We start from the raw sequence: 24,963 nt of genomic DNA, 5'->3' as shown, positions 1-24,963 counted from the left end.
GAGGATGTATTTTCTGTCTTTGGGAACCAGAGGTTACTCAGTTATTAAAAGCCGCCAGCATGGAACAGACCGAATGGTTTGGATGTGAATCCTTTGTAGCGGGGAACTTTGTGGGTTTTCTGGATCCATCCAGCTAATGAAAATAGTAACTTATAAATGTTTTTTCTTCTGGTTGTAGAAGATGAATGATTTTGCCAGAAACTAAGAGACAGATGATGTGAAGATAGATGTAAAAGAAAGAAGGAAGGAAGGGAGGGAGGGAGAGAGGGAGGGAGGAAGACAGAAAGACTGAAAAAGGAAAGACAGAAAGACAGACAGACAGACAGACAGACAGACAGACAGACAGACAGAAAGAAAGAAAGAAAGAAAGAAAGAAAGAAACAAAGAAAGAAAGACAGGAAGAAAGAAAGACAGGAAGAAAGAAAGACAGGAAGAAAGAAAAACAGGAAGAAAGAAAGAAACAAAGAAAGAAAGAAAGAAAGAAAGAAGGAAAGAAAGAAAGAAAGAAAGAAAGAAAGAAAGAAAGAAAGAAAGAAAGAAAGAAAGAAAGAAAGAAAGAAAGAAGAAAGAAGTGTAACTTGTACCTGGGTATCATTGGCAAGGGGGCCAGGTAGCCTATTGTCATGGGCCTGTTCCCTGAGTTTTAAGTAGGATGCCAGATGGATCCCGTGAAAAACACTGAAGTATGCTACTCAATCACCCCACAATGCCACATGTCATTTATCCACTCAAGATGGTATGTTGTAAAGGGTAGGCTGATGGAGAATTGGTTGTTGAACCTGTTAGGGTATGAGTGTGAGAAGTATCATTTGGGAAGTGTGGCAATCAAGGGATCAAATGAATACTGACACTGATGAAAAATGCCTCTTCTATGATAAGTGCTGTTTAGATGCTTACTGCTGCTAAACTGGGTTAAAAAGAAACCAAAGGAATTAATCATGAGCCTGCAGGCTTAGGAGTTTGGCCTTTTATGTAATCTGTTGTGTGTCTCATTACCAGAAGCCTCTCTCGCGTTATCTGTAGTTCCCTTTTCTGTAATTTTACTTACCTCTGGTCAGCTGGTCTGTAAATGTTAATGGAAAATTCTAGAAATAAATACAAAATTTTAATGGTTATTCTTAGTTTTTGTAATGGAATCTTGATTGTTTTCCTCCTACCAAAGGCAATAAATCATCTCCTTGACCACAGTACATCTTCTCGACTTGGTTATTGGTTATTATTGTTAATTCCTTATTGTACTGCATGATCACAGTCATGCACATGTAGGAAAGAGCTTAACATTTGTCCCTGTGTGGTTTCAGGCATTCTCTGTAGGGTTTGGCCTTCATCATCTGGGTGAAGAGGGCCTATGGTATGTGTAATATAGCTGGTTAAAATAAATGTTTTCATAGTTCTAGTTGGGCTGACCACAAGACTGCCAACAAAAATATCATGCATGGAATAAGAACAAGCATACTTCCCCGGAAAAGCCACAGGTGTAGGTCCATGCACCTGCTTCAATGAGAAAAGGTGGCTGGCATTCATCCTTGTGCACACCCTCGATAAGAGGTATATAGCTTATAGCTAGCAGTATAGCTATGCAGGGCTCTGACTGGCACATCCCTTCCAGGTGGAAACCTGGCCTACCAACCCTAAGTTGGATTTTAAATGGGCATTGGTTTTCTAGAAATTACATCACTTACTGCCTGGCTTGTTTGTTTGTTTGTTTGTTTGTGTTTGTGTTGTTGCTCCCAAACTGGGTTGATACACTGAGGGAAACAGCAGATATCTTGTAGGTTTTTGTAGCCATACGAGTGTTTATAGATCCTTGCGTGTAGACAAGATCATTTAGATATAGTGAAAGGAAGTAAGAGTGTGTGGGTCTGGACCCTGAGACTTTGACCTTTTAATTAGAGTGGGCCAAGAAGGTGAAAAGGAGAGATCTCCAACGGAGAAGGAGGAAGGCCCAAGACTTGTCAGGAAAGCAGGATAGGAGAGAGTTAATCCCAAGCTCTGCTTTCTGAGCAACCTTGGGATCCACTTGGCTGTGCAAAGCATCATGATTCATGCTTAGCTAGCATACTGGTGGCACGTGAACATTTTCACTAACCTCTCTCCTGTCTTACAGGTAAAAGCCTCGGATGCAGATGCAGGACTCTACGGCTTAGTTGAGTATTCTCTTTATGATGGATTCCAAAGCTATGAAGCACCTCCAGCATTCCAGATCGACCCGCAGGATGGCCGCATCTGTGTGTCCCAAGACATAGACAGGGAAAGGGATCCTGGCACCTTTGATCTGCTGGTAAAAGCTAAGGATGGGGTAAGTCTTTGAGCACAAACTACCCAACACCCTCAAAAGAGAGCTGCAGTGAGCAGGTAGAAGCATGGCCATGTCTGCTGATGTTAGCTCACCACGTTTCACCTCCCCACCACTCCCCTCTAATACCAAGTGCTATTTTATCATCAATAAATATTTCTAATGGATAATGACTTTAAATAAAGCATAGCTACCATACATGGTGGCCCAGTCTTTGATGGTGTCTAATATCCACACTGTGCTAAAGGTTGGGGATGGTTTAATTATATCTTCTAATAATTGGTATGTTTGGATTCACTTTCAAGGGAAACCACACATTAATTTGATTTATATAATCCCCGCTCCATTCCCACCCTGGCCTTACCCTTCCTATGGCATTTTAAACATCAGGTCACTTGTCCCGTATATTTTCCACATGCCGAATGTGGTTGATTGCACTCTTTGCATTGTTTTAATTTGCTCTTTTATCTTCACTCTTCCCTATGCATTGGCATTCAGCACAGGACCCTGTGAGTGGTTGCAGGTTTGAGTGTTGTGTATTTCCAATCGTGTCAGCAGAATGGCTTTTCCTGAAGTCTATTATTCCTTTTGCATTTACTATATGAGCCACTTCAGCACTAATGTTATTACGTCAACCATTTATTACCCTGAGAAGTAATTCAAACGGATAGGGGAAGACAATCTCTCTTTCCCCTCCTCCCTCCCTTGTTCTCTTGTACTTTACTTTACTACCATCTCAAGTCAGTTTTCCTGGCTCTTGCTGCTCAGAGCTGTCTTCACCATCCCTTTTCTTGAGCACATGTTTAAAGGTGGTCATGTGACCATCATGTTGGCCCCCTCCAGGAGTGAGTGGACTTCAGGGTGCTATCCCCTAACCATCTTGCTTGCTACCTGTCAACGTTGGTCACTTCTTTCTCTTTCTCTTGTTTTCCCTCTTGCCTAACTTCTGTCTTTTCTTCTCTGACTTAGGGGATTTGGGCTGTCCCACATTCATTATTCATTCGGTATGGGGTACTACAGACGACACCCTCTAGGTCCTTTCCTTTCCATACAAGATTTGTAGCCCATGGCTCAGAGCCAGCGCCGCCAGAATACTGGGTGACAGAATGAGACTTAAGTGGTAATCTGTCTTTACCTACTAATTGCTGCTTTCTTTCACAGAGGAGAAACTACATCTGGAAACATGGTGGTAGTCTGAATATTTGCTTCCAGTGGCTTCCATAGGTATTGATGGAGCTTAAACACAGTGATAGACATTATCAGCCCAGGCTAGACATGAGCCCATTCCCCTGTGTAAATAGCTTGCTCCGTATGAGTGTATTCTGGCTCAAAGTATACATGTTGTTCTGTCATGGAAATGGCCAGAAAATAGTTTCTTATGTCTCCCAGGTGCCCATCTGGTGGCCACTCTGACCTTCAAGTTTAATTTGACTCCTTCCTAGGCTCTGGTGACCAAACATCTGTGTCGAGATAGAAATGTATTCAATGAGAAATGCATGCATCCCATCAAAGGTCCCTGGGTATCCATTCCCTTGAACATCAGCATAGCCTAGAGCACACCATGCGTCCCAGCTCGATCACAGAGTTCAACTTTATTCCAGATATCTTTTCTGATTTTGTAGATGTTGAGCTTTTGTAGATGTTAAACTAGTGTCTGCCATTTAATGACTCATCCCCTAAAAGGACCAATCCATGGTCTCAGGATACATTTCATCTTTGCAAAAGCATGGGACCAAGTTCCTGCCTTCTAAGTCCTTTTATCTTCTCATGGTTGGAAGTAGCTCATCAAAGCTATTAGGCTTCTAACAGCTTCCTGATCTCGACCCAACTTAGGGATGAAACTGCCCACAAATTTTCTCATGCATGCTTAAGTGTGTATAGACAACAAGCAACATTGGTTCACTTGGTCTAGCCTGTCCTTTTTCAGTGATAAGGTCCAAAGTGGGAGTGATAGGAGATAAGAATATTGAGAAGATAGGACTGTTTGAGATCAGAAGATCTTGTACAAGCTGATGGCTCATGTCAGCAAGCTTATGAAGAAGTACAAGATCTACTATATGATTTCCAAGATAGGATGTCATCATTGGAAGCTATCACACAATGGGAGAAGCTGGTGTGAAACTAATCAAGGAGTGTAGCACAGGAAATAAAGATATCTCAAGGGCATCAGAGACCTAGCACAGAGCAGCCTCGGGACTGATGGGAAAAGGTGGGTTTTCAGGGTCTGAGCAGCTACTCCGTGGAGCAGCCACAGGCCTTTTCCAGCCCTACCAAGCACATTCCCCCTTTAGAAGAGGAACTGTGTACCTTCTACACACATCAGGGCCTCAGGGAAAAGCTCCCAGGGCCCCTGGCTATTACTGGCATTTCCAAGCCTATTCCTGGCTTCAGACAAGGAACTGTTTCTTCTCCACTTATCTGAATATCAAGGAAAGCCTTAGATCATCCCATCCCTTGGCATTATTGGTGCAGTATGTGAGTGTTTGCATGATGTATACATACATATAATATGCACATATATAAATATACACATGTGTGTGAGCAGATATACACAAGTGCGATTGTCAGGTTAGCCCATGTCCTATGTTACTGCATGATGTTTAAGAAGTCCTGTGATAGATAAGCTCTGAGTTTCCACAGGGTGAATGCTACATCTTCCACAAACACTCAGCACAGTGCTGATTAGCAGCATAAATTGCTCCGAACTGGGTCATCAAAAAGGTTGGTAACAATGGAGGTAAAAAAAAAAAATTGTCAGTGGCTAGATAGGTAGCCCTTAAAAATAATCTAGACTGCATTCACAGGATAATTAAGTCAGATAAAGTATCTTAGGTTCAAAATGTTGTGGAAATCCCAGCCATAATGAGTTTGTTTAAACACTACACAGCCTCGGCACGTGCCCTTCAGATATTTAGAATCATTCTGACAGTTTGTAGTTTTCCCTTGGATTCTTTCATTTTGTAATAAATGACTCGCGTGTCCTTGGTAGAAAATTGCCACGAATGCACTTGCAGGTGGTTCCTAAGAGGCTTTTATCTATCGATAGAATAATCTTTCTTAGGAAGCACCCTACATGTCCTGTGCATCTCTGCTCCTGCTCCATTCATCTCTGTGATGACTGTCAATAGATAGTCTTAGCCCAGTCGCTTCTCCTTCCCCACTGACACCACATCTGAAACATTCCATTTCTGCTGCAGCGATGCCTGCTATTTATCTCACACACAGAGGATGCTATGAAATTATATAATGGAACCACTTAATTGGATTGGCATTCAAGTTATTGTCTATGATTTAGCGCCACAATTTAATTATCCCATCCTTCTGTCTAAGCTTTGTATTTCGTTCTCTGATTTCACGTTCACAGACAAAACCCTCAGTTTCTGGCATGTGTTTATCATTCTCTCCGCACTTTTGCTACATCCTGAATTCTGTAGCTGAAATATATGTCTGGAAAATAAAAAGATTCCTACTCCATCTCCCCCTTTGAGGCTTAAAGAAGGATTCTGACAGACAAACACTCTAGAGAGCAAATTGGTTTAGCTTCTCACCACCTTGTGTCTTCATGATAAGAGCTGGCTGCTAGTTGGGATCCATGGTGTATATAATGCAGGTAGAATCCGAAACACAAGCTTTCTGAATAAAAGGGGCATTTGTTTATGTTCTACTGGCCTACATTATTCTGTTATTTAAATGTGCTTAATTATTTGTCATTTTAAGATCTATTTGTATGTATGTATGTATGTATGTATGTATGTATGTATGTATGTTTGTATGGTGTGTGTGTGTGTGTGTGTTTGTGGTGGGGCCACCCACTCATCTCCAAATTATTAACCCAGAAGGGTTCATGTCTAAAGGAAGTATGGGGACAAAGTGTGGAGCAGAGACTGAAGGAAAGGCCTTCCAGAGACTGCCCCACCTGGGGATCCATCCCAGGATTGCTGACAGAAGCCTGTTATAGCTGTCTCCTGAGAGGCTCTGCCACAGCCTGACAAATACAGTGGTGGATGCTTGCAGCCAACTATTGGACTGAGCACAGGGTCCCTAGTGGAGGAGTTAGAGAAAGGACTAAAGGAGCTGAAGGGGTTTGGAACCCCATAGGAAGAACAACAATATCAACCATCCAGAGCTCCCAGAGCTCCTAGAGCTCCCAGGGACTAAACCACCAACCAAAGAGTGAACATGGAGGGATCCATGGCTCTAGCCACATATGTAGCAGAGGAAGATATTGTCTGGCATCAATAGGAGGAGAAGCCCTTGGTCCTGTGAATGCCAGGGCAGTGAGGTGGGAGTGGGTGTGTGGGAGGGGAATCATCCTCATAGAAGCAGTGGGGAGGGGATATGAAGCAGGGTCCAGAGGTGAAACTGGGAAAGGGAATACCATTTGAAATGTGAGTACATAAAATATCCAATAAAAAAAGACTGTAGTGCAGAGAGCCCTGTTTGTTCCATGCTGCTTTAAACTCCCAATCACTTGACACTTTTGCACTTGGCTCCACTCATACCGCATATTGTTCATGTCCACTACTTTGTTAATCAGCTGCATCACTGCAACAAAACATTAAAGATGATTAGCTTTTAAAAATAAAAAATGTATTGTGGCTCACAGTTAGAAAGTTTCAGTCTGCTAGAGGGTCTCTATTCTTTGGACTTATGAAAGATAAAAAAAAAACCTCATGGCAGAGGTACATAGTGGAACATTACCTCATGTTAGAGAAATCAAAGAGAAGTAAGCCAGTATCCTACAATACCCTTAAAAAACACATCTCCAGTTACCTATGGACATTCACAAGCCCATAATCTAACGATCCACAGCATCTCCAAATAGCACCACCCTGGGGACTAAGCCTTAAACATTTGAAGGCCTTTCAGCATCTGAATTCCATCAACCAATGTTCCTGAGCAGGCTTCTGAGAGTTCAGCAGAGCCACCCAACACTAGCCTCCACCTTCTTTGATTTCTCATGTGCAAGGATCATCACTTTCTCTGAAATCTTGATTCCAACCACATTACCCTCTGATAAGCATTTTTATCTCCCTTGTCACTTAGCTCAGTGGTCCCAATGCAGACAGGAATTCCTCCCCGGTAAGATCACTGAAGTCTTACAGATCATTAGTCACTCCAGTGCAAATTCCCTTCCCTGAAACTCTTTGGTAAACCCCAGCTCTGTTTGAACTCTGTTTTTTCCCCCTGGGTTTTAAAAAACAACAACAGTGGTATTTGAGAGGAACCTTCTCTACTTCCAGCCATCCAGTCTCCTCCCTTACCTGGTTATCAGTTTCGGGGTTAAAGAATCACACTATTTGCATCAGAGGCATATCTCTTTGAACCTCAGGGTCCACACACTCAGCCTGCTCTAGAAGAGCAGACCCCTGTAGGGGCCTTTCTTCCTGGGTAGCTGAATTTCTCAATTTCTCTTGGATGACTCCCACAACAAACATGAAATAATGGTAACCTCCCCTACTTGGAACCAAGCTCCTTTTAGTTACTTATACCCTCTTAGAAAACCATTTTCCTTTCTCTGTATTCCATAGCAAATAAATTTGAACTAGCTATTTCTCCTTCATTTTCTCCTTCCTACCTCTCTCACAAAGCTGATTTTATCAGAACAATTATATGTGTACCATATCTTGGGTTCTAAATCTATTAGTTTCTATTTTATTCACAGTTAATCTGAAGACGTTCTTTGAATGTTGCCTTGCTTGGCTTTGGTGATATCCAGCCTACTGAGCTTTCTTTAGTAAGACAGGTACTCACTTCTCACCTCTGTGCATGGGATCTAGGCTGGAATGCTCTGCCTCAGCTCACTAAGCACTAACCCGCAGCTCAGTAGAGCTAAGAGCTGTGAAGGACAGATAGCAATATTCTACTATTTAACAGTACAGGGATTCAAGGGCAAAGAGAAAAGAAAATAGACAATTGTCAATGTAGAAATAATGAGAGAAAATTTTCTGTATGTGTTGATTGGCTCCAGTAACCTTCTGGGCCTCTGATAGCAGATGGTTTTAAGCTTGGACCTTTTTAAATGGGCTTGTACTTTCTCCATTGTAACACAAAGGGATTGGCATTCAGGTAGATTGCTCAGGTGTTTCTTACCATAACCTTGGAGATGAAATAATCAAAATGTATTAAAGTAATTCATGACTTATTTGTGAAAGTTGGAGATCAAATTGAGAAATGCTAATAAAGAGATTAGGGTAGTAGGTATACGCTGCTGAGTAAAACAGTTATCCCTCAACTTTGAAGCTTAAGACAATACAGTTTCTAATTGCCAGGAATTTAAGACACTCTCCTGAGTGGTTATGCCTCAGTCTCTTCTGATTGGTATTATGACTTGTCTCTATGAGCTGGACAACAGGCTGTTATAGTCTTGGGACGTGAAATGACAGCTTAGATTAGCTTTCCTCCGGCTCTGTCCGTGGGATGCTGATTTCCCAATATGCTCCCCTCAAAGAGAGTTCTGTGATTCAGGAAGAGCCAATGCAGGCCCACACCTTAGCATGACTGCAGCCATCTAATTATAATTTCACTCCAAGACAGAGAAAGTCATGGGAGACTGATATATGAACTTCATGTTCATGGATCTATAGTCTTCTGTACTCTGATCTGGTCCCTGGACATCTATCTCTGTACCTTAGTTTCTTATTAAACTAGGAGGAAAGACATGGAAACCAGAAAAAGTGCGATTGCAACAACCTAATGAGGAGTAATATGTGTGAAATACATCAAAAGCATTCATAGTTGCTTATGATAGGAGGAAATGCCCCATCTGAAGTATTCAACAGGTGCTCAATGAGTTTATACACATGAGACACTGACAACTCATACTTTGCCTCCAGAGATGCCTTGTTCTTTGACAATAAGCTTAAGCCCTCTGTTGTTCAGCCAACACTTGATTGTTTTTTACAGGATTTCATTATTAGGCTCCTCAATGAATCAAGACTTTTGTTATAGAGGGTTTTCTGGTGCTGTGTTGTTTTCTTCTTGTTTTATCTTCTCTTTTCATTATTTTTTGTTTTTGTTTTTGCTTACCTGCTTTCTCTGTCCTTCTTTTAACTTAAGGAGCTGCTCAAGCTTGAGGAGAAATATATTAGGAGAGGAAACAGGGAAAACAAAACCAAGAAGCCAGGCCACCGGGAGTCCCAGGAGACTCTATGCCAGCTGTCAAGTATATTTCCTACATGCTTACAGGCTTACAGTCTGTTTGCAGGTCTGCAGTCCCATCTCCATGCCTCTCTCAGGACTCCTGTAGGTTATCTGGTTTTCCTGGTGATGGATCAGCACACAGACAGGTTGCTGAATGCCTAGGACTTTTATTATGGTCCTAACCAGCTATTTTGTTTCTCCCGTTCTAAATAGCAACTGGTAGAAGTCTGGCGCTTCATTCAACTCCAAATACGGAAAAATCACATTATATCTAACCAGAGATTTCTCAGTCCCCTTTAATCCCCAGAGGATGATATACATGGGACAGCAGTGAGAACTGTTTCTGGATTCATGATTAAGTTATCAGTCACAATGCCTTTCTCTGGCTGCCCTCTCCACATGTATTCCGAGTGGCTGCATAGCCCATTTCTCTTCCCAAGCCTTCTTAGCTGTCCTTCCTTTCTCATTCTTCTTGATGCTTTCCTCCATAGCTGAGAAAGGCAGTACAGAGAAGAAAAGGAGCCTGGAGGGAGGGGCACAAGTGAGTGAACTGTCCCCCTCCCCTACACTGCTGTGACTTTCCAAGGACTTTTGTCAGATCTGAAAGTCTCAAAATGTGCCAGATAGAAATGGAAAATGGTGTCGGGAAGCAAGAACAGATGTTTTCCTTCAAAACAGGGAAAATCCAAGGAGATGATTTCCCTCGATTTTATTTGTTCCTTCCCCTTTGGTTTTAGATGGAGCCAACATGAAATAAACAGTCTGAGATGCACCTCCCGCTGCTTTATGCACTGTTTAACCTTTCTAAAACCAGGAAACCTCAGAATCCCCAAACCACGCGGCTGCGGAGGAAAGATACCCCTCTTTATCATTTCTTTGAGAGTTTTGTATAATATATTTTGAACATATTTAACCCATCTCTTTCCAGAGCCCCCCTTCTTCTCCCTTTCCTATCCACACAACTTTGTGTCTGCTTAGAAAACAAAGTCCAAAACCATTAAGCACAGTTTGCTCTGCCCATATTCCCTTGGATATGTAGCCTTAGACTGGAGTATGGTCAAACTACCAGGGCCTGCACTTTTAGGAATACTGACTGCTCCTCTCCCAGCAGCTGTCAATTACTAATAGCTCTGTAGCTAGAGGTGGGGCTCCATGCTCACCTCCCCTCTCCATGCTGGAATTTTGTCTGGGCTGTGCTTGCACCGTTTTGTGTATACCATCACACTCTCTGTGAATTCATATGTCTAACTGCTTGGTTGTGTCTGTAAAACATCAGTCATCCATGGTCTCTGGCTCTTAAGATAATCTTTCTTTCTGCCGACTCTTCTACAGTGCTCTCTGATCCTGGGGAGGAGGGGGTGTGATACAGATGCATTTAGAGTAGAGGTAAGCATTCTGAGGTCTCTGATTTTCTACAGTTTGACCAATGTGGCTTTTCTATGTTGATCCCTGTCTACTGCAAAAGAAGCGTCTCTGACGAGGTTTAGATGCGCTGATCTGTGGGTGTAACCATAAGTCACCATCAGGAGTCAGTTTAAGCTATGCTAATTTAGCAAAGTAGTGGTACAGCTTTCTCTCCTAGGACCTATAGACAATCTAACCATAGGTTCTTGGCCCCATAAAGCTGCCAAGTAGGGGTTTCAACTAGTGGAGCATCCCTTGAAATGCGATCAGAAGGCGGTTAGTTATCTCCCATGACATTCATGCCATCACTGCATCAAGGAGCACACCTTTGCAGAGTGGTTGCTTCTGTCCTTCACATGGCTCACAGCTGAGTAGACAGAGAGTCACTTCTCTCAGCTGGTAAGGTGAACTTTCAGCACCATGGAAGCTAGCCAATGTGAAAGAAACCTTAAGCTGAGTCACACCTTGATTTCTCTGTGTTCTGTACCTCAAGAATACCGTGCTCAAACAAATGAAGAGTCTAGTGGTGGAAATAGTTACTGGCTGTTAGCTAGTCAGGTCATACAGGGCCGCAGACATTATAGGCATTGTTTTGCTAGATTCCACAAGTCTAGCTCCCTTCAGTAGCTGCCCTTCCTCAAATCATTTCCTGATGAGATTTTCTTACTATAATAATGGATAGGAGTTTATAACTCCAGATATATTTATATGAATATATGTGTGCTATTGCTTCAGAAGTCTCTTTTAGGGTCATTGTTAGTAATTTTATTTCAATAACACACACACAAATGGGGGGGGGGCATCACACAATACCACACTACACTATTTGGGGATTGTTGTTAATTTTATCGGATTCCAGTGTCCACAGAAGCCCAGTTGTAATCACTGCTTGTTCATCTCACAGGGTGGTCTTAGTGCCCAGGCGTTTGTCCGGGTAGAAGTGGATGACGTGAATGATAATTACCCTGTCTTCACCCCATCGACTTATGTGACAAGCATCAGTGGCCAGACCCCACCAGGAACTGAGATCATCAACGTTCTTGCCAGTGACAGAGATTCTGGAATATATGGAGCAGTGGCTTATGAACTCATCCCAGGAGATCAGTCGTCTCTCTTCACCATTGACTCCACTACAGGTATGTGATCTAGGGACAGCCTTGCCCTCTGCTGGTAAGCCTCTTCTTAACTACTTAACAGCCAAAATTAGAAAAATTAGAAATAGCAATGTTTTGTCAATAGGAGGGGTGTGGCAAGGTTTGACCACCCAGAGGGCACCATTGTTTGTTGAAGTGGGCTGGTGCTTTGTTAGCCATGACCTGGATGAGTCTCGACTCTGCTCGCCAAGACCTCAGGATCTCTAGAGATCCCAGTTTCATAGTGCTGCCAATCATCCTGTGTTGGAAGGATGCCATGCAGACTAAAGACAGTAAATGGGCAGAAACAGCCAGGTGTGCATATTTTGCAAGGGCTTATCTCCCTCTGTCTATTTGAGCATCTTATCTATGGGTGACTTAGCCCCTCTTCAGTGACTGAGAGGCCAGTGATGGAGCAAAACTCATTATATGCCATTCTTTGCACTGGTGTTTCTTTAGACCCATTGCTCTTTCTTTCTTTGTTTCTGAAATAATAGCTTTTTTAAAGTCCATTTTATTTCCCAAAATTCAGTAACTGTTAATCTGCCAAGGAGCCCAGTGATCTGAATTTTCTAGAAATTTAAGTATTTCAGATATTACGTATTCTTTCTTATGTTTGTTATCATCAAAGTAGCGTTTGGAATATTTGATTAGAAGGCATAAGATTTCAAGTAACATTGGAGATAATTGTAGATATTCTGGCTTCAAAATGAGTCTATCAGCCGAAGCGACATTTTGGTGTCTTTTTCATTTCTTTACCAGATCTGAAAAGTGGTCAGAATACACCTTTACTTTAATACTGTATTATATGTCTTCACAAGTTATCCCCCAAGAGGACATTCTAATCCGAGATAGACATTGCACATTGTCTTGTTTGTGACGACCACAGGTATGGCAAGCCAGTCATTGTCTGCACAGGACACATAGTGTGGCAAGCCAGTCATTGTCTACACAGGACACACAGTGCACTTAGCTTGCCTTTCCACCCAGCCCCAGTACACAGTCACTCTTCCTGCCTGCAAGGTGTGCCCCCTCTGGCATGTAACACAACATCTGCGGATGAGTTGTTTGCCCCATGGTCTTTAGAAGGCAAAATTTCCCTTGCTCAAAATAATTCACTGACGTGGTCCCCTTAACGTTTTCAAGATCAGAGGAACATACTTTGTAGGGAATTAGTCTGCTTATCTAGGCCTTTTCAAAATTCATCTTAACTGAGGACCTTAACTGCCTGTCATAGTCAGGCCCCGTAGGGCAGTAACATTGCCAAAAATATATAGGTCAGCCATAATCAGAAGACAGGATCTAAAAGCATTTAGTGGATTGTTTTGAAAAGACATCACATTCACCATCCCAGATCCCGCCCCCACCCCCTGCTCCCGGAAGAGCTTGAAGAATGAGCTGTTAGGCATTCTGTTCACAGGAGAGTTTTCTGTCCCTGTGGGCCATGGACAGCCCCGTGCCTCTCTTCCTGGCACCCTCTATGTAGCAAATGCCATTACTAATCATGGAGAGTACTTTATGTGGGCCATTATCTTGGGACACATCAGAGGGATTTTTTTTTTAAAAGCAAAGACCAAATTTGTAATGGAAGCAGCCTTGGGTTACTGTTGTTGGCAGATTTGAAGGTTGTGTGTTTGAGTGGAAGACATTTGTCAGGCAAAGAGCACTTGGAATTTGGTTGTACGTAGTCACTAATTGTGAGTGATCCAGGAGGGCTGGTAGTGTTTTGTTTTAACCTTTAGAGAATGGAACAGTGTTGCTGCTAGCTGTGGGAAACAGCTATCCAGGGAATGGGCAGTTCCAACCTGTACCACTGTGTTCCAGAAGTTCATACGGTGAAACCAAGAAGCCAGTGTGTGCTTTCAGAATACCCGTAGTGTATCGATGTCTGTGACTTCATATGCTACCCCAAATACATCTAGACCTTTGTTGTCAGCATAGTTAAGATCTGCTTTAAGGCAACCAGGTCTAAACATTATTATAGTTAGTATCCTGTACAATAGATAGTCTGAAATCCTATCCTGCTTGAGTGACACAAAATACCCTTTTACGATGTCCTCTTGTTTCCCTCAGTCTTAGTCCCTGATGACTGCCATTTTGTTCTCAGCTGCTGTCAAACTGACTTTTTCTTTTGACTCGCACATAAAAGTGAGGTCATTGTTGATGTTTTTGAGTATGTCTCTTTCCACTTAGCACTGTGTCTTCCAGGATATCTATGTTTACATAAATGATCGTTATATTCTCTGGAAGGCTAAGCAGCCTGGCACACATGCATGACATTTTCCTCAGCCCATGTACTGGTGGGAACTTTAGGCCATTCCAGATCTGGGCCATTATGGATAATGCCACAGAGCAAAGAAGAGAGCAAGTGTCTTCTTAGTGGACTGACTTTATTTTCACTGGACAGATACCCAGAAGCAGATTTCTACTTTGGACTCTGTGTGCTCTCAGTATGTGTTTTTCCATAATGGCCATATCACATGCTCTGCCAACAGATGTTCTCAAGGAAGAGAAGAAGGTGAAGTACTCAAATACGGTCATCATCTTATGGAGTTGTTGTGTTTTAGTGACTTTTCTTTTATCATAAAGCCCACTTCTACCAAAGTCAGTAGCAATAAAAAAAAAGTCCTGAGATATCCTATCAGTAAATATTTGTGAAATAAATGAATTAATGAATAAATGACAACAGAAATAGTTGTAAAGTGGTTTGAATTACTACTGCAACCTCCCAAGGATTTGCCTGGGAATTCCGTTAATAGTAAGGAACAAAACTTGATTTAAAAATCCTCTCTGTGACATAGCATGACCAGGAACCCTGTCCCTTTCTCCCACTCTTTTTTCTTTTTTCTTGACTCTCAACCTGTGTGAACACTTCAGTATTTCTCTCTTCCTTTTGTCTTTGTCTTTATTAATTTCTTTTCAAGGGTGAGACGGTTCTGTTTACAATGGTTTTTTTCTTTTTTTTTTCAATCTAGTCTCAGTTCTCCTGATTAAGATTCTCCCTTTGGAGCTTGAATTCCTGCATAGCTTGGAAGATAGTGTAGTCATAGACTCATTGAGTCAGCTTATCTGACCACTGGCCCTCAAAATGCTCACCTGTCTCTGCAGGACCCCACTCTCTTGCTTTTGTCTCATTCACTCTTCATTTGGATGAATTTTTTTTATTTTTCCCAGGCATGCTATGTGAAAGCTTATGTAATTTGTGTTGGAGGTTTGTGTTTTCTAAAGGAAGAGATCACTCGTCAATCTGTTTCTGCCACAACCAAGATGCGTGCCTTGAAAACTTATGTTCTCTTCTGGGAAAAGAACTATTTTGAAGGAAACTGGAAGTGGATGTGTCAGTGTCATGGCTGTCTTCTCTTGTGGGTTTATCTTCCTGTCCTGTTTCTGGTTTTCTATGTTTGTTGCTCAACCAGAGAACATTTTTGTAGACTGCATTCAGGCATGGGGCGAGAGGTTCTGACTGGAGCGTTTGCTGCTCTCTTTCTCAGTCCACTGGCTTGCTTTGATGTGGGCAAGAAGCTGGCCACTCTGTTTTGAGTTTCAAGAGGAAGAAACACAGGGAGATTTATTAATAGCTCTCCTTGCCTGTATTTTACTCTATTTATAAATTCCATGTAGATATGATTTATTCTGTGTAACACTGTTTTTACTATGTGTGTGTGTGTGTGTGTGTGTGTGTGTGTGTGTGTGTCTATGGCCACATATGGAGCTCAAGGAGCAAGTTTCAAAGCACAATTCTCTCCTTTTTCTGTGTGGTGAACTCAAGTGTTCATGTTTGGCTGCAAACCATCTTGTTGACCCAATATGAAATCCTTGCAAGCCTCCAACTTGTAATCCTCCTGCCTCTGTCTCTTTAGCATATGTTTTTCCAAGCTGTCAAGTGCCATCACAAGCAGAAGCCTCCATTTTGATGTACTTGTCATAGTAGCATAAAACAGCCATCAAATAGCTGTGATTCCCTCTTATTTACCTAATTACTTTTCATTTAAGAGCAACTTAGTTGCCAAATTTAGTGTCTATAATCTTATATGGGGCTATATATGCCAAGGGGAGGCTCCTGGGAGCTTGCTGGCTGCCAGTTCAGTGAGAGACATTTTCTCAAAAACTAAGGTGTAGAGCTACAGAGGAAAACATATAATGTAGAACTCTGATCTAAACACAAACACACACACACACATACATACACACATACATACAAGCACATGTGCACACATACACACACACACACATGAATGTGTAGCTCATCTACTTAAGGCATAAGAATATAAGCAGGACCACCTGTGCAACACATTCACAATGTTTAATATACCAGATACTGCCCTAGCTGTGTGGGGCGCACCAGTGACTAACGCAGGCAGACATGTGCTTACAGGAATAAGGTTAAGCTGCTCTACCTAAGTTTAGTTGTAGTGTAACAAAATTTAAGCTTCGTACTATAGAAGAATAAGGAATCAAATGGGTAGCCACCTGCCAGCCCAGGGCAGCAGCACCCAGTGTTATTGCGATTTTTCCTTTGTATGGGTTGTGAGGACTTCAGTATGGATGATAAATAATGTAGCAAGGCTATTTTTCTTTGTTTCCAGAGAAGACTTTTTTCTCCTAATGTTAGTTTTATGATCAGATTTCTTACCATGCAATGATTCTCATAATTCTTCCTGATTGCCACTCTCCTGTGCGTAACATTTGATGCTCTGCTGTGCACTTAATAAATTAATACCATACCTCATTTTATAAGGGCTGTGAGTCTGCTCATGCCAAATAAATATTTTTTCTTGTACATGCAAGACAGACTCTGAAATTAATCACGAGCACCTAATGAGTAAATGTTACTTTCAAAGGAAACAAAGGCATGTTAGAGAATTTTCTCATGAGTGCTTTCAGTAGGAGATCATAGACTCGCAGAGATGGAAAGTTCTTTACAAATCCACTGCTTCACTGAGCAAAAGAAAAAGTAAACTAGAAGGAATCTGGTGATATGCCCAAAAGTAGCGATAGGCAATATATGGAAAAGGTGGATAAGATCATGTCTCTCATAAACTTTTAAATATATTTTGTTAATTTACTTATTTACTTACTTTATATCCCAACATTTGCCCCCTCTTCCAGTTTTTCCCTTGCAAAACTCCTCCCCCATTTCCCTTCTTGTTTTCCTCTGAGAAGTGGGAGCCTTCTCAGGTATCACTCCACCCTGGTACATTAAATCACTGCAGGACTGGGCACATCCTCTCCCACTAAGGCCAGATAAGGCAACCCAGCTAGAGGAATGGAGTCCACCAGCAGACAACAAGTTAGGAGCCAACACTGATCCAGTTATTGGGGAACTTGCATAAGGATGAAGCTGTACAACTGGTCCCCATATATATATTAGGGAGGCTTATATCCAGGCCAGGCTCTCTCTTTGATTTGTGGTTCAGTCTCTGGGAGGCCCCAAGGGTTTAGGTTACTTGACTCTTTTGGTCTTCTTGTGGAGTCCCTGTCCTCTTTAGGTCCCTCGGTCCTTCCTTCAACTCTTCATCAAGACTCCCTGAGCTCCATCTAATGATTGGCTGTGGGTCTCTGCATCTGTTGCCATCAGCTGCTGAGTGGAGCCTCTTAGAAGACAGTTATGCTGGGCTCCTGTCTGTAAGCATAACAGAGTAACATGAATCATGCCAGGGGTTGGTTCTTGCCCATGGGATGGGTCTCAATAAAGAACTCAAGAAGTTAGACACAAATAACCCAATTAAAAATGGGGTGCACAGCTAAACAGATAATTCTCAACAGAGGAATCTCAAATGGCTAAGAAACACTCAACGTCCTTAGTCATCAGGGGGATGCAAATCAAAATGACTCTGAGATTCCATCTTACACACATTAGAATGGTAAAGATCAAAAACTCAAGAGACAGCACATGCTGGTGAGGTTGTGGACCAAGGGGAACACTCCTTCATTGCTGGTGGGAGTGCAAACATGTATAATTATTATGGATATTAATTTGGCAGTTTCTCAGAAAATTGGAAATAGTTCTACTTCAAGACACAGCTATATCACTCCTGGGCATATACCTAAAAGATGCTCCACCATAATACAAGGACACATGCTCCACTATGTTCATAGCAGTTTTATTTGTAATAGCCAGAAACTGGAACAACCTATATGTCCATCAACTGAAGATAAAGAAAATGTGATTCATTTACACAATGGAATATTATTTAGCTATTAAAAACAAAGAGATCATGAATTTTTCAGGCAAATGGATAGAACTGGAAAAAAATAATCATTTGGAGTGAGGTAACACAGACCCAAGAGAACATGAATGGTATGTACTCACTGATAAGTGGATATTAGCCATAAAGTATAGGACACTGCTACAATCCACAGACCCAAAGAAGCCAAATAAATATGACCCAAGAGAGAATACTTAATTTTTTCTTAGATGAGGAAATAAAATAGATATCAGAAGTGGATAGAGGGAGGGAATTGGGTGGGAAAGGAGATGGGGAGAGGAATGGGGAAAGGGGGATCAGGTGTAGGGAGAGGAAGGAGAGAGAACAGAAATCAGCTGTGGGCAGGGTTGGGGATGTCTCTTGGACATGCCAGAGACTTAGACCTGTGGGAGGTTTCTTTACTATTCTGAGTAGATAAACAGGATTTTTAGATATCTATGTACAAACTCGGAGTTCAGATACCCTATGAATTTGACTTATTCACAAAGTTATAAACCCAACATTTGGTTTTCTTACTGAACTACCATTCCTGCGTTCTTTCTATCATTGGGACTGTTTTTAAGCTAAAGGAAAAAGTTAAGATAAACACAGATTCTCTTATTCAAGTAAGTAGGGATAAGAAAGATCTCTCTTTATGGCTTCCTATACAAGCCTGTTCGAAGCACTAAACTCCTGGTTTTTAAACTCATTGTTTAATTAAAATTATTGTGAAATATTGCAATAAATGTATTTTTCATAAGATGTTGTTTGGTTCTCAATCCAAAGTAACATGTCTATTCTAGTCCTTTCTGCTACTACAACTTATACCCCAAATGGTTGGTAAAATTTTATATTGACACAAAATGAAAAAAAAGAGACTTTGGAGGTACCAATAATTAATAAGGAATTAATGTTGCTATTCTACAGCTTGGGTTACTACTATTTCGGGGGGGGGTTAACTATTTATTTCATGTTACATATTAGGAGATAGTTCTGACTTTTCTTATTTTCATTCTTTCTCACAAGACCATTTTACAACTTAAGTAATTACCCACAGATTAATTTATAGTGAGGATTTCCAATATGTTTAAGAGTGATTTGTCTCTTCCAAAATATTTGATCCCAGACAAGAGCAAAACACACATCCTCACTTGCTCTGTGCCTCTCAGCTAACTTTCTGCTTTCTGGTACTGTTCAGTATCTCTTGCCAGGGAAATGGTGATGCCCATAAAAGTCTGACTCTTTCCACATCAACTAATCAAGACGGCACCCCACAGACATACTCACAGACCTACATGGTCTAGATAATTCCTCACTAAGACACTCTTTGCAGGTGATTCTAGGTTTGTCAAATTAAAAATGAAAACAGATCAACACAGTATGTAAATCCAAATCCTTACTAAAACACAAAATAATCAGTGTTCTATAAATTTAGTGGTGTTTGGTTTTCAAGGTTGCGGTTGGTCCTTGAACCAATATTTAATGATGAATTGCAAGGGTCATAAAAATGGGAGCCAATCACTGTGCTTTAAAGTATTAAGATACAGTGGTACAAATTTCAAGCTGGCCAACATGCACTAACAGGGCTTTTTATTATTTTACTATATAGTATGCAAAAATGTATATAATTATATTTTATATGTGGCACATATATTGTATATAGATGTTTACTGTCCCTTTCAGTAATTAGTACAGTTAATATTGTTTAAGACTGTTGATCTCAACAATTCATTGATAAAGTGCTTCCTGCTGAAGCATGAAGACTTGAATTGGGTCATCAGCACCCACCAATGCAAAAACTGGGCACAGTGGCGTGCACCTGTATTCTCAGCACTGGAGAGGTGGAGACAAGGTTCCTGGAACTTAGTAGCCAGCCAGTTTAGCCAGAAGAGCTCCAGGTTTGACAAAACCTCGATCTCAAAAACCAAGATGGAGAAGAAACTGGTGAAGACACCCAGCATGGAGCTCAAGGCTCTTTATGTGTGAGCCCAAGCAGATGTATGTACTAATGCGTATGCATGCCCACAGACAAATATATGGAGTCACGCCATACACACACATACACAAACACACACACACACACACACACACACACACACACACACACACACACACCTCAAATTACAAAAAAGGCTGAATTCAAACATTCAGACTGTCCTAGATTTCCAGGTGTGTGTGTGTTAAAGTTTTTAGAGAAAGTGCAGGTTTCAAATGTTTGGTCTACAGATTCACAGCTTCATTGATTCTCTCCTCTTTCATGTGATGGATGCTCACTCAACAAAATTTCCTAGACTCGGGAGTGTTTCCCCAAAGGTTATTTCCTTCTTACTGCTTTCCTGGACTCCTCAGTTGACTCTCCTTTGGGTCAGCACACTAAAAGACAACAAAACACTTTCTGCAGACAAAAGGAACATTCTTTTGTTTTTCAATACCTCACCTCCCCTATCTCTTTCTGTGTGTATGTGTGTCTAAGGGTTCTGGGATTGAACCAAGGGCCTTACATGTACTAAACACATGCCCTGTCACTGAGTTGCATTCTCAGGCACTCTTCCTCATTAAGCAGACTCTATGTGTCTTCCACAAGAAATAATAACTCAGGGAAATCTCTATGTACTGAACACAGAACTCAACAAAATCTAGGATAGCCATACAAGGTATTATGGGACAGAGGGACCATGGGCTATGGCACTTCTCAGGACAGCTCCAATTGGTATGGCATCAGGAGAAAACCTGATGATATCAGAGAAGCAGATCTGGAGGTGGCCAATCTTAGATATTTATAACAAAAAACTGAAATATCAGTTTGATCTGTAAAGTTAGCACCAAGCTCCGCATTCCACAGGGTGCAAATGTGGTGTGGGTTATATGAAGGAGACCCATCTTGTTAAAGGTCTAGGAGGTTGGCAGATTGGAGAGAAATGATTGATAGATCCCAGGGAGCTGCTGTTGATTTACAGGTTTCTCTGGGGCGAGTTACCTGCACCTTACTGACTGTTCAGAGAACCTAGTACATGCTCCCTGAGTTAATAACAGGGAAAACAGAAGACTCATGTCTGGCAGGCATCTGAGAAATCTGAAGGGAAAAAAATGACTGGCAGCAGAATAAAGGAGTCGTTTCTGAAGTGGAGACAAACCACATTCCAGAAGCTTGCAGGGTTGAACAGAGCTCAATGTTTCTCTTGGTTTTAGTACATTCTGAGAGAGAGAGAAAAAATGTTGTTGCTGTTGTTGTTGTTGTTAGGTTCTGCCTTTTAAGGACCACAGGGCACGCCTCCAATTCTTCCCAGACAAGAAGCAGTAACAAACATTCTGAATGAAGACGCCACTAAGGCAGCTTCAGATTAGAAGTAATAGAGCTAACCTCAAGGTAGCCAAAGTAGTATTCTCTACTATTTGTCTCTTGAGCATCCTTCCAAGGCCCATTTGTTTATAGCTTGGTCCACAGCCTGTGCGCTACTGAGAGCTGACAGAACTTCTAGGAGACAAGGCCTAAGGAGGGATATAAATTTCTTGGTGGCTGCCTTTGAAGGGGATCTTAGTACTGCATTCCATATTCTTTCTCTGTCTTTTCTTCCTCTGTCATTTGCTGTCATTGTAGAGGAATGTCTCCCAACAGGCCAAATAATAACAGGGCCAAGGGAAAACTAGCCATATGGTACATCCCAGCATTCTATCACTCGCATTCTACTTTTCCGATAGGATCATGTCTTACTGTCATTACAGAAAGCTCACCAGGGGACAAAACACAACTTCTGGGATGTAATCAGGAGCTGTACTACCCTGCCTATGACCTGTATTGAGCCAAAAGTATAATCTAAACTAAACCCTTTCAAGTTGATTTTCTTGGGTATTTGTTTTGGGAATAGAAAGCAGATTGACACGATACCTGGAAAAGAAAATGACTTTTAAGCAAGTTCCCAGTCTAAGAAATCTTTATGGTAGGTTGCTATGACACTGCCCACACACTCTTTATCCTCTCCCCTCACTTCAACTGTGAAATTCAGATACTCCAGTGAGAGGTGAGGACAAGAGGTAATCAACAGGCAAGAGAATAAGCCAGTCATTTCTGACATGGAGCATGCTTCCCTACCTAAATGCCATGTAAAGTTAGAGTTCTGATTGATGTCTTCTATGTTTTGTTAAGTTAAGATGGAGGCTGTCTTAGTCAGGGTTTCTATTCCTGCACAAAACATCATGACTGAGAAGCAAGTTGGGGAGAAAAAGGATTCATTTAGCTTACACTTCCACATTGCTGTTCATCACCAAAGGAAGTCAGGACAGGAACTCACACAGGGCAGGAACCTGGAGGCAGGAGCTGATGCAGAGGCCATGGAGGGGTGCTGCTTACTGGCTTGCCTCTCTGGCTTGCTTAGCTTGTCTTCTTATAGAACCCAGGACTACCAGCCTAGGGATGGTACCACTCACAACGGGACCTCTCCCTTTGATCACTAATTGAGAAAATGCCTTACAGCTGGATCTCACAGAAGCATTTCCTCAATGGAGGTTCCTTTCTCTGTGATAACTCCAGCTTGTGTCAAGTTGACACACAAAACCAGCTAGTACAGAGGCCTTGAGTAACATAAGGGATTTAACATAACTGATTGAGAGCGACTATTGAAGTCATTGAAGACTCCTGAATTTTGACTTTGGAACAGAGGAAGAGCAACCAACTGCCCCACATAAATTTAAACAGGAGGGCTAAAAGTCATTTTTTGTGATTACATCTAATGAACTGTGTTTTGTCTTCTTAGTTTCTACACAGTTAATGACAGCAGAAGATGATCTCATCTGACAAGGACAGGTTGGCTGTGCCACTGAGAGGGCAGTTTGTGACAGAGTGACATAAGCCTGGATATTGCTAGGATTAAGGTATAAGGTGAGAGTTTAGATCACTGATGTGAGGTGATAAAGCTGATATGTGTGCAGTATCCTAGGTAGATAATGGGAGTCGAAATTTTAAACAGAAAATCTAGATCTTATGATAATCCAGGTATATGAGGACGGTCCATAGGAACAAAGCAGTAAAGTAGAGCAGATGTAACTAACTGGAGGGTATTTTAGAAGTATTGTTTCTTTTGTGTGTATCTGTGTGTATCTGTGTATGTTTATATGTGTGTGCATGTGTGTGTATATATATAGATGCGAGTGAATGTCTGTGTGCATACATGTGGAAGTCAGAGGTTTTCATCCACTGTCTTCTAGAGCTCTGGACTTCAGTTTGGAGCCAGGTTCTCTCACTGACACTGGAGCTGGCTGACTTGCTGAGAAAGGCTGACCTCCGCCTGCATCTCCCAGCACTAGGATCCTGGCTCATGCTTCCACGCTGGCATTTCCATGCACGCTGGGGATCTGAGCCTCACTGATGGGTCCATCTCCCCTGCCCGCATTCCGTTTCCTACAAGGAATGCATGACTGAATTAACTTCGAAACTTTTGTCTTAACTCTAGCATTTGTCTGTTTTCTTAAAGTCATTTCCTAGTTAAATCCACCATTATTTCTCAGATTCATCTATGCTAATGTAATTCCACATTCTTCCTTTTTCTTTTTGAATGGTGAGCTTGGATCTTTATCTGAGAGAATTCTTTGAACCCTGGGAATGAAGGTGGGTTCCTCTGGAAAGCACTTGTGTTTTGCTTTTGTTCAAATGCCTTAGGGACATATCTGTTCTCGTTTATATCCTGTCTGTCTGTGTTTCTGTCTGTCTCTCTGTCTCTGTCTGTCTGTCTGTCTCTCTCTCTCTCACACACACACACACACACACACACACACACACACACACCATGGAACCCCAGGCATCCTGTATGTCTGGCCTATGCTTTATCATTCAGTTCATCTCCAGTGCTACGTCTATACCACTTACATTTTTTTCTTTGGCTTCAATTTTTTCCACATTATCTGTATTGTTAATCCAGACTTCAGATGAATACAAGATCTGTTTCACATTCAGGAATTCTCAAAAAAAGAAATGTTTACTATCTCTAGCATTGAGTTTCAAATCAGACAATTTTCTTTGCAGCCCAATTGGAGATGAAGTCATTTATTTCTAGTTCATCTTTCAACTGAAACTTTGTGGGATAATTTTATCAGACAAATCCTGGATAGACTTTCAATCCCCAGCCTCTTCCTACCCAGAGGAGACTGTGGTCTGGTCTTCTGCCCTCTGAACACCACAGAGTCATTAAAGGGAAAGCTCCTTCAAGATCACCAGAATTTGGCAGAATATCTAAGTCAAGTGGCAATGCAGTATGCTGCTTAGTGTCTCCACACATGAATGAATTTTTTAGCCTCTTTTATTGTTTACTTATTCTTTCAGAGACTCCGTAGTCACATTTTACAATGCAGCTGCTTTTGGGCAGGGAGTCTGAGGACCAGTGCTGAAACATATAATCCCCACTGAGGTTCCTTTCTGTGGTTCTTGATTCTTGATGTCCCCTGGTTGTCATTTCACGTACGTGACCGTGAACATCATGAGGAAATATTACTTTGAAAGTCAAAATTGTAGCATGTCATTTTTCTTATTAAAGTTCTGGGTTTTCTCACATACAGATGTAGAAAATATTGGCTGCACGGTTTAAAACTTGATTTCTTAAAAAGATAAAAATAGCTGACTTAGAGGAGGTCTTCAGAGGGCATGCCAATGTCACTGAATGCCAGGTGTTTTTGTGTGTTTGGGGAGCACCATATGCTTAAGATTCAAGTCACCCACAGAAGGGAGGTAACTGGTAGCAGAATTTCACATTGAGATTGAAAAAAGAAACAGAACTGACAAGTTCTTTTAACTAAGTAGTTGACGCTTTGG

General features: G+C 41.6%; 1 protein-coding gene across 1 annotated transcript in view; it reads left to right on the top strand.

The window, feature by feature from the left end:
* Dchs2 (dachsous cadherin-related 2) overlaps positions 1-24,963 on the top strand; it is a 238,144-nt gene that overhangs the window by 114,955 nt on the left and 98,226 nt on the right. Inside the window, exons 2-3 of the mRNA XM_029475593.2 lie at positions 2,108-2,299; positions 11,748-11,979. Of these exons, the coding sequence (XP_029331453.1) occupies positions 2,108-2,299; positions 11,748-11,979 (424 nt within the window). The remainder of the gene's footprint in view (positions 1-2,107; positions 2,300-11,747; positions 11,980-24,963) is intronic.

Source organism: Mus caroli, unplaced genomic scaffold (assembly GCF_978045245.1).
Source record: "Mus caroli unplaced genomic scaffold, Mus_caroli_1 scaffold_3, whole genome shotgun sequence".
Classification (NCBI taxonomy): domain Eukaryota; kingdom Metazoa; phylum Chordata; class Mammalia; order Rodentia; family Muridae; genus Mus; species Mus caroli.
Note: the sequence above shows the minus strand (reverse complement) of the source record. Positions and strands in the feature narration are given on the sequence as shown.